Source organism: Taudactylus pleione, unplaced genomic scaffold, assembly GCF_031769625.1.
Source record: "Taudactylus pleione unplaced genomic scaffold, aTauple2 ptg000937l, whole genome shotgun sequence".
Classification (NCBI taxonomy): Eukaryota; Metazoa; Chordata; class Amphibia; order Anura; family Myobatrachidae; genus Taudactylus; species Taudactylus pleione.
This window is the reverse complement of record NW_028285338.1, coordinates 1,858,958-1,869,916: the sequence shown is the minus strand read 5'-3', so window position 1 is coordinate 1,869,916 and position 10,959 is coordinate 1,858,958. Positions and strand designations below refer to the sequence as shown.

Here is a 10,959-nt window from a genome sequence, read left to right as displayed (position 1 = left end):
CGCACCTCCCTGTAATGTCACTCACTACCTGACACTTACACATGGGACACGCAACTCCCTGTAATGTCACTCACTGACACTTACACATGGGACACGCACCTCCCTGTAATGTCACTACCTGACACTTACACATGGGACACGCACCTCCCTGTAATGTCACTACCTTACCCTTACACATGGGACATCCACCTCCCTGTAATGTCACTACCTGAAACTTACACATGGGACACCCACCTCCCTGTAATGTCACTCACTGCCTGACACTTACACATGGGACACGCACCTCCCTGTAATGTCACTACCTGTCTTTGCTTTTTCATCTAATTAAACTCAGGAGACTTTTTTTTTTTGTAACTTGAAGAAACATTTTATATAAAGAATAAGTAAGGACAACAAAATATTCAGGATGTGGATTCCCAGTTGCCTATCGGCTGCGTCCCGCTGTCTCTGCGCTCTCGGCTCCTCTCTTTCTCCTGGGTACACTGAGGGATGATTCAATGGCTGCCCTAACGGTGGCTGAGGAGCCTAAGCGGGTCCTGGATTCCTGCACCGTGCAGTTACGCAGCAAACTCACAATGGCCACAGGAAGAACCTGTGGGGAAGAGGAAGGGTCAATAACACTGTCACGTCTGGTATGTGCCACCTGCTGCTGGGCACCTCTCTACCTCTGTTATGTTTTTATTATCTCATATCGGAACCCAATATACAGTACATTTCTCCTACTGGAACCCTGTATACAGTATGTGGCCTCATATCTCCTACTGGAACCCTGTGTACAGTCTGTGACCTCATATCTCCTACTGGAACCTTGTGTACAGTCTGTGACCTCATATCTCCTACTGGAACCTTGTGTACAGTCTGTGACCTCATATCTCCTACTGGAACCTTGTGTACAGTCTGTGACCTCATATCTCCTACTGGAACCCTGTGTACAGTCTGTGACCTCATATCTACTACTGGAACCCTGTGTACAGTCTGTGACCTCATATCTCCTACTGGAACCCTGTGTACAGTCTGTGACCTCATATCTCCTACTGGAACCCAGGGTGCAGTCTGTGACCTCATATCTCCTACTGGAACCCAGGGTGCAGTATGTGGCCTCATCTCCTATTGGAACCCTGTGTACAGTACGGTATGTGGCCTCATATCTCGTATTGGAACCCAGGGTGCAGTATGGTATGTGGCCTCATATCTCCTATTGGAACCCAGGGTGCAGTATGTGGCCTAATATATCTCCTACTGGATCTGTCTTTTGCGATAGAGGGTCTTCCGGGTTTATGACCCACAAATCCCTCTTCTATCACTCTGCACGGGGCTTCTATTGGGCAATGCCATCTAAGGATGGCGTTACCCACCGGGTTGAAGCCCCGGAATGCATCACATTTTGGTGCTTAGTACATAGGAGAAATGCAGGAAATCCCCCTGTGGGAGATATAGGAGTGATACTGGGGCTGGCTAGTGGTCCTGTGCTGGCAGGACTGGTTAGCAGCTACGGCTTCTCTTGGGCAGTTGGGAACATCATGTTGTATTCTACAAGAAACAGGGGTAAGTACTGTTGGGTGTCCATCTGCAGCTGGGTGACATTAGGATAGATGGCTGCCCAGCATTCTGAGACAAGGAACAGGGGTAAGCATTGGTGGGTGCCCATCAGAAACAGGGTGACATTAGGTGGAGGGGTACAGCATACTGAGACGGGTAAAGGACTGGTGCACTGGGCATGGATTGGGCTTGTCTCATGCTTTTGTTAGAAGACTGTTGCCTTGCAGTTGCTCTGTAAAGTTTTCTGCCTCCCACGGGGCTGACAGAGGGTAACTGTAGCCCAGGGTGCTGGTGGCACTAACCTTGTCCTTACAGGAAGCCACCTGCACGTGCTTTGAGATCTCTGCATTCTTTGTCTGGTCCATCAGGATCGGTTCCTCATAAATTGATTGGAGCAGAACGTCTGTGCACCGAGCTGGCGCCTGCCCTGTCAGCCGCTGTATAATAAATATACGTGTTAATGGGATGAGAGAGATAGACACGTGTGCATGCCATGATCATACTGCGGCCTCACCTGCAGCACACACACCGCTCTCTGGAAGTGCTTGGCGTTGCTGACTTTGAAATCCACCATGAAATTGCGGTAAATCTGTCCCTTGAGGACGTAAGAGCCGCTGGTCACTGTGTTCAGGATCCATTTGCTGCTCAGCTCCCTCTGGAACTTCTGTCAGGGGTAATATAAGCATTAGATGCCTGGCCTGGTGGAATATTCTGTACCAAGGACATTACGTTACTGGTTACGTTGTCTCTCCGTTACAAAGCGTACATATCACAGCTGGATAATATGTATTGGGTACGGGATGCTGGGTGCTCAGAATCCTGATGCCAGCATCCCGACAGCCATTATTCTGTATCCTAACCCTCCCCCCTCTCCCTACCCGGTGCCTTAACCTAACCCCCCCTCGCACTCTGAACCTAACCATCCCCCTCTCCCTACCCGGTGCCTAAATCTAACCCTCCCGCTAGTGCCTAGCCCTAACCCTCCCGCTAGTGCCTAGCCCTAACCCTCCCGCTAGTGCCTAGCCCTAACCCTCCCGCTAGTGCCTAGCCCTAACCCTCCCGCTAGTGCCTAGCCCTAACCCTCCCGCTAGTGCCTAGCCCTCCCTCGAGTACCTAGCCCCAACCCTCCCCCGAGTGCCTAGCCCTAACCCTCCCCATAGTGTCTAACCTTCCCTCTCCTAGAGACACTGGGCTGCCCCCAGGCTCTACCCCGAACTGTGTAAAAGTTGACATTGATTCATTCACTTCTCTGCTATGCAGTGTGAGAGTTCTCCACCCAACTCCTCCCCCCACCTTGCAGGACAGTACCTGCACTATACATCCAGAAGCTGCGGCAGACCCGCCTGGAGGCTGGGGAATCATCAAGAGCCTGCCACAAAAGGTAAGTGCTTGGGAGTTCCATGTGGCATAATGGGGGCCCTGTGTGAAATTATATTAATACTGGGGTCATGGTGTGGCACACTGGGGTTAATCTGATGCATGACATTAATACAGGGGACAATGTGTGGCATGATATTAATATTGTGGTGTTGCAGACTGTATGCCCTTTTGAGGCATAATATTAATGCTGAGGGCATTGTGGGGCATATTGGGAGCATTGTGTGGCATACTGGGGGGTACAGTGGCACTAAGTAATACAGGCGGCATTATGTGGTGTACTGGGGGGCACAAAAGCATGTTCATGTCTCATTTATGCTGTAGCTGCTTAATCACAAAACCATTATTTTTAAAAGTTTGGATCAGGTTGGATCTCACAGGTAACATCAACACTAACTGGTGTCCCTGACACATGTTACAGCTGTATTTATCCTGAACCAATATAGTTAGTGCATGAAATCAGGGGGCACAGTGGGCACAGGTGCCACATTTTAACATTGTAGTTTTGCTAGAGATAAATTACATTGCTATTTAGAGGGAATGGGCAGAGATATTTTATATTCGGTTCTACAATCCCCTCTGGACCTGCACCAACCCCGCTCTAAGCAGCCTGGAGTCGTTTTATATCTAGGATAGGAGGGTCCCATGCTCGGGGGCTCATTCATTCTGTGAGAATAGCCTGGGTTTGTCTGGCCATGGGGCTGGTTAGTACGCACTCTCCATTACCCTGACTTTCTAGTACCAGTACCTGCTCCTGGCGCTTGTTAGCTATGGGGCTATTAAAACTGATCTGGCAAAATAAGAAGCCAACTGTACATGGACTGAATCCGCTGACCAGTGACCACACTGTAATAACTTCTAATGGTATGGTACCACAAGCGAAAGACAGACAAAGGGCAGAAATCTACCTGTATGAAGGCGCCCTCGTACTCTAGGAACAGGATTGGCCAGGTGATGCCCATAATGTTTGGGATGATCTTTTTGGTTGAGTTCTACAAGAAAGTAAACAGGGTTTAACTAATTTAATGTTCTTAATGAAAGTCAGCATCAAGATTATAGAGGACAGGCGACATAAATAGCCCTATCTCCCCCCAGTGACTTCATCACCATCTCAGGAATCAGGTAGTGTACTCACGGGTGGAGGATTATAGAGGACAGGCGACATAAATAGCCCTATCTCCCGCCAGTGACTTCATCACCATCTCAGGAATCAGGTAGTGTAGTCACGGGTGGAGGCTTATAGAGGACAGGTGACATAAATAGCCGTATCTCCCGCTAGTGATATCATTACCGTCTCAGTAATCAGGTAGTGTAGTCACAGGTGAAGGATTATAGAGGACAGGTGACATAAATAGCCGTATCTCCCCCTGTGACATCATCACCATCTCAGTAATCAGGTAGTGTAGTCACAGGTGGAGGATTATAGAGGACAGGTGACATAAATAGCCGTATCTCCCCCCTGTGACGTCATCACCGTCTCAGTAATCAGGTAGTGTAGCCACAGGTGGAGGATTATAGAGGACAGGTGACATAAATAGCCGTATCTCCCCCCTGTGACATCATCACCATCTCAGTAATCAGGTAGTGTAGCCACAGGTGGAGGATTATAGAGGACAGGTGACATAAATAGCCGTATCTCCCCCCTGTGACATCATCACCGTCTCAGTAATCAGGTAGTGTAGTCACAGCTGGAGGATTATAGAGGACAGGTGACATAAATAGCCGTATCTCCCCCCTGTGACATCATCACCATCTCAGTAATCAGGTAGTGTAGTCACAGGTGGAGGATTATAGAGGACAGGTGACATAAATAGCCGTATCTCCCCCCTGTGACATCATCACCATCTCAGTAATCAGGTAGTGTAGCCACAGGTGGAGGATTATAGAGGACAGGTGACATAAATAGCCGTATCTCCCCCCGGTGACATCATCACCGTCTCAGTAATCAGGTAGTGTAGTCACAGGTGGAGGATTATAGAGGACAGGTGACATAAATAGCCGTATCTCCCCCCTGTGACATCATCACCATCTCAGTAATCACTAATCAGGTAGTGTAGCCACAGGTGGAGGATTATAGAGGACAGGTGACATAAATAGCCGTATCTCCCCCCTGTGACATCATCACCGTCTCAGTAATCAGGTAGTGTAGTCACAGGTGGAGGATTATAGAGGACAGGTGACATAAATAGCCGTATCTCCCCCCTGTGACATCATCACCATCTCAGTAATCAGGTAGTGTAGTCACAGGTGGAGGATTATAGAGTACAGGTGACATAAATAGCCGTATCTCCCCCCTGTGACATCATCACCATCTCAGTAATCAGGTAGTGTAGTCACAGGTGGAGGCTTATAGAGGACAGGTGACATAAATAGCCGTATCTCCCCCCTGTGACGTCATCACCGTCTCAGTAATCAGGTAGTGTAGTCACAGGTGGAGGATTATAGAGGACAGGTGACATAAATAGCCGTATCTCCCCCCTGTGACATCATCACCATCTCAGTAATCAGGTAGTGTAGTCACAGGTGGAGGATTATAGAGGACAGGTGACATAAATAGCCGTATCTCCTCCCTGTGACATCATCACCGTCTCAGTAATCAGGTAGTGTAGTCACAGGTGGAGGCTTATAGAGGACAGGTGACATAAATAGCCGTATCTCCCCCCTGTGACATCATCACCGTCTCAGTAATCAGGTAGTGTAGTCACAGGTGGAGGATTATAGAGGACAGGTGACATAAATAGCCGTATCTCCCCCCAGTGACATCATCACCATCTCAGTAATCAGGTAGTGTAGTCACAGGTGGAGGCTTATAGAGGACAGGTGACATAAATAGCCGTATCTCCCCCCTGTGACATCATCACCATCTCAGTAATCAGGTAGTGTAGTCACAGGTGGAGGATTATAGAGGACAGGTGACATAAATAGCCGTATCTCCCCCCCTATGACATCATCACCATCTCAGTAATCAGATAGTGTAGTCACAGGTGGAGGATTATAGAGGACAGGTGACATAAATAGCCGTATCTCCCCCCCTGTGACATCATCACCATCTCAGTAATCAGGTAGTGTAGTCACAGGTGGAGGATTATAGAGGACAGGTGACATAAATAGCCGTATCTCCCCCCTGTGACATCATCACCATCTCAGTAATCAGGTAGTGTAGTCACAGGTGGAGGATTATAGAGGACAGGTGACATAAATAGCCGTATCTCCCCCCTGTGACATCATCACCGTCTCAGTAATCAGGTAGTGTAATCACAGGTGGAGGATTATAGAGGACAGGTGCCATAAATAGCCGTATCTCCCCGCCCTATGACATCATCACCATCTCAGTAATCAGGTAGTGTAGACACAGGTGGAGGATTATAGAGGACAGGTGACATAAATAGCCGTATCTCCCCCTGTGACATCATCACCGTCTCAGTAATCAGGTAGTGTAGTCACAGGTGGAGGCTTATAGAGGACAGGTGACATAAATAGCCGTATCTCCCCCCTGTGACATCATCACCGTCTCAGTAATCAGATAGTGTAGACACAGGTGGAGGATTATAGAGGACAGGTGACATAAATAGCCGTATCTCCCCCCTGTGACATCATCACCGTCTCAGTAATCAGGTAGTGTAGTCACAGGTGGAGGATTATAGAGGACAGGTGACATAAATAGCCGTATCTCCCCCCTGTGACATCATCACCGTCTCAGTAATCAGGTAGTGTAGTCACAGGTGGAGGATTATAGAGGACAGGTGACATAAATAGCCGTATCTCCCCCCTGTGACATCATCACCGTCTCAGTAATCAGGTAGTGTAGTCACAGGTGGAGGATTATAGAGGACAGGTGACATAAATAGCTGTATCTCCCCCCTGTGACATCATCACCGTCTCAGTAATCAGGTAGTGTAGTCACAGGTGGAGTTATGGGGAGCCCACAGCCTATCCAGCTTTTATCAGTAGGCTATAAGTGATGTAATGGGATACACGTATTATACATATAATTATTAATGTAACCTGAGCATGTTACCCTTTTAGCCTATGACCTTATTAACAAATGGTGTCACATTGTGTAATCTAAGAAACTTCTCACCGGCAGGTATTGTCCCGCTGTGGCATGTGAGATCGCATGGATGTTAGAAGTCTTCTCTTTCACTAGTTCCACCATCTTCTCCACCTCACCGAGTTCATCTGAGAGCAGAAGGAGACCCCATATTATACTGTACACATGACTACAGCTCTGATCCCTATGTACAGGTTTAGTTCCATAGCCAGTGCTAGGTGATTGGCGGCCCCCTGGCTCCAGTGATGTTGTGCATGTACATGTGGCCACCTCTCTTTTGGGCATTAAGGCGCTTTTCTGCACATACACGGGCCAATACTTACTATTGGGCATTTATAGGGCTGCAGGGACACCATTGGCAGTCACCCAGCCACAGGATTTGAGCTCCTGTATTTCGCCCATTTACAGTACACAGGATGGTGCATAGTTTAGAATGTAAGCTCTCCCGAGCAGGGCCCTCTTCCCTCATGTGTTTTTCCTTCCTTTACTTAGATCGTTATCGACTCTATTTCCCAAATGTTTATATATCATGTACTTGTCCTGCAATGTCTTGTACTGTATGTCACTGTTTTCTTGTTCTGTTGAACTGTTTCTGTACTTTGTTTATGTTGTATGTCAGGCGCTGTGGAACCCTTGTGGCACCATATAAATAAAAGATAATAATAATAATAGTTTAGTTCATCAAGATAAAGATGATGGCAGAGATTCATAATGGGAGCTGGGCCAAACAAGGGGTTCCTTGCTGCAGGGCAGCAGCATTCCATAGCTAAATAAGTGTCATTGGGGAGAACATTGATGAGAAAGCAACAATAAGGATGATTTTTGTTTTATGGCCTCAGATCGCGACATTGTATGGCCACTAATCTCAGTGACGTTGTATGGCCACTAATCTCAGTGACGTTGTATGGCCACTAATCTCAGTGACGTTGTATGGCCACTAATCTCAGTGACGTTGTATGGCCACTAATCTCAGTGACGTTGTATGGCCACTAATCTCAGTGACGTTGTATGGCCACTAATCTCAGTGACGTTGTATGGCCACTAATCTCAGTGACGTTGTATGGCCACTAATCTCAGTGACGTTGTATGGCCACTAATCTCAGTGACGTTGTATGGCCACTAATCTCAGTGACGTTGTATGGTCATGATTCACAGTGACTTTGAATGACCACTGATAGCGGTAACTTTGTATGGCCACTGATCACAATGACTTTGTATGGCCTCTGATCATGATGACGTATGGCCACTGATCACGGTGACGTATGGCCACAGATCACGGTGACGTCGTATGGCCACAGATCACGGTGACGTCGTATGGCCTCTGATCACGGTGACGTCGTATGGCCTCTGATCACGGTGACGTCGTATGGCCCTCTGATCACGGTGACGTCGTATGGCCCTCTGATCACGGTGACTTTGTATGGCCTCTGATCACGGTGACGTTGTATGGCCTCTTATCACGGTGACTTTGTATGGCCTCTGATCACGGTGACGTTGTATGGCCTCTGATCACGGTGACGTTGTATGGCCTCTGATCACGGTGACGTTGTATGGCCTCTGATCACGGTGACGTTGTATGGCCTCTGATCACGGTGACGTTGTATGGCCTCTGATCACGGTGACGTTGTATGGCTTCTGATCACGGTGACTTTGTATGGCTTCTGATCACGGTGACTTTGTATGGCCTCTGATCACGGTGACTTTGTATGGTCATGATTCATGGTGACTTTGAATGACCACTGATAGCAGTAACTTTTTATGGCCACTAATTGCGTGACTTTGTATGGTCACTAATGATAGAAAAAACAAAACTACAAAATTGTCACACAGTCTCACTATTGTCGGTGGCCATAATTTTGGTGTATTAGACAAAGTTATAAAAACACCTATTGCCAGCAAAAAGACCCATAAACCATCTATCAGATACAATATTCTTGGTTTATATGGCAGCTGTATCGGGTCAGAACCACAATGATGCAGGATTTGGAATGATAGAGCTGCCCCATGTGATGGAATGGGAGACATTCACTTACCATCGAGGGTAAACATGAAGATGACGGTGTCTGCCTCTGACACCAATGGGAGAACGCTCTTCACAAAGTCTTCATGAGAGACAGCAAACTCCGACCCCTGCAAATAACAGACATTACATTATGGGACGATCTCTGACCCCATGAGGCATAAGACCAATTCCATGCATTGCTGATTTCTTAGAGGCGATCATCCCATTCTCATTATTATCATTACAGATGCTAACAGCTGGGGGTCCAGAGATCATCCCCATCACATACTGTAGGAGATCAGCCACCATCACAGGGGAGATTAGCCCCCTACACACGTGAGACTGACCCTTGCCACAGGATATCAGCCCCATTAATGAGGATATTGACCACTCCTCACAGAGTATATTAGCCCCCCTCACAGAGGATATTGGCCCCCTGTCACAAAGTATATCAGCCGCCATCACAGTGATTGTTCTACACATCTGTGATGAGGGCAAATCAGGTAAAAGTGATAAACATCTGCCATGAAGATCTGCCTGCACACTGTTTGGAACCTGGAGAAAACCCATCTTTAACATTTCATCTGTGAAAAATAAAATTAAAACAGTTTGCTAGTCAAAATTAAGAAAATCAAAATCTGGTCAAAAAATGGTCAATAGGTCAACAACCAATGGTCAATGTGGATATAAGGTTGACAGGGTCATAAAGTCAAAATATCAACAGTGGAAAAACTGTCGACAGTCATAATAAAGACAATTAAAATTAGAGATGTGTGTGGACCCTTGTGTTTTGGTTCTAATTAATCATCGTGTTTTGGTTTTGACAAAACCACCCTCATGTGTTTTGGATCTGGATTTATTTAAAATAAATATAAAAACAGCCAAAATCATGTAATTTGGGCCCATTTTTGTTCCTACAGTATTGTTAAGTTCAGTGATATTAATTCTCAGTCATTTCCAGCCTCACAACTCACAATATTGTTTTCACCAATATTGGCCAAAGGTTGAAGCAAGCTGACTGGCTAATCTAAGCAACAGAGCAGCGTCACAAACACATGGCAATTTAAAAGAATATAGCACATCTAGGAAACATAATGTCACTGCAGTGGCAGAAACGATGGCACTTTAATATATAATTATACGATGCTATAGAATGTTCAACATACTTAATGGAATCACTTTGTTTTAACTCCTCCTTCAGTTTCTCTAGCTGCTTTTCCAATAGTTTAACTAATGGAATCAACTGACTTAGTACAGTAACTAGTGAAGAGAATTCAGACATTGCCAGTCTATTTCTAATGGTCCCAGTATCTTGCATAAAATGGAGAGTAATCTTCACTGTGCTGTACATTGCCCCTCCTCTCCTTATGTCATGGCTTGTAGTGTAGGTTTGGATGGCTTTTTGTTGTTCCTCCTGTTGCTTATCCAAAGGGTGGAATTCCACCTAGTTCCTGCCTCTTACTTTAGTTTGTGGTTTGGCAAATTGAACTGTGCAGCTGATGAAATCTTTTACATGCGGTTTCTGAATGCCGAAAATGGGCAAAAATTTTACACACACCTGTCATTGTTAAAAAAAATTGTAAACACCAAGTTTATTGTGTGTGCAAAACATGGTACATGTTCAAATTCACTCAGTTGTAATGCTTGTATAATGTTACTTGTTTTATCGGAAATGACGAATCCTGAGGAGAGTCTAAGGGGTAAATTTACTAAGATCAAATGACATCGAATGAGGCAAAATTGGCTGTGAAATGCATATTCAAAATTTAGTAAACACTAAACTCTGCCGACTTTGCTCCATTCGATGTCTAAAACTCGTCTGACAACACCTAAAACTAAGATGATAACATATTTTGGACACATAGACCATCGATCCAACTCAGCAGCCTTTTGTCATAAACACCAGTAGGACCTGGAAATTTACTAAGGATTCGTATTTGTTATAACGACCGAAATATAGTGCAAATCAGCCGCAAAAGACACAAAAAAG

At 46.1% G+C, this 10,959-nt stretch overlaps 1 protein-coding gene across 1 annotated transcript in view; it reads right to left on the bottom strand.

The window, feature by feature from the left end:
- Window positions 1–424: 424 nt before the first annotated feature.
- GCKR (glucokinase regulator) overlaps window positions 425–10,959 on the bottom strand; it is a 154,393-nt gene continuing 143,858 nt past the window's right edge. The window contains exons 15-20 of the mRNA XM_088459812.1: window positions 9,001–9,097; window positions 6,998–7,095; window positions 3,825–3,908; window positions 2,054–2,203; window positions 1,842–1,976; window positions 425–592 (exon numbers count right to left, since the gene is read on the bottom strand). Of these exons, the coding sequence (XP_088315938.1) occupies window positions 425–592; window positions 1,842–1,976; window positions 2,054–2,203; window positions 3,825–3,908; window positions 6,998–7,095; window positions 9,001–9,097 (732 nt within the window). The remainder of the gene's footprint in view (window positions 593–1,841; window positions 1,977–2,053; window positions 2,204–3,824; window positions 3,909–6,997; window positions 7,096–9,000; window positions 9,098–10,959) is intronic.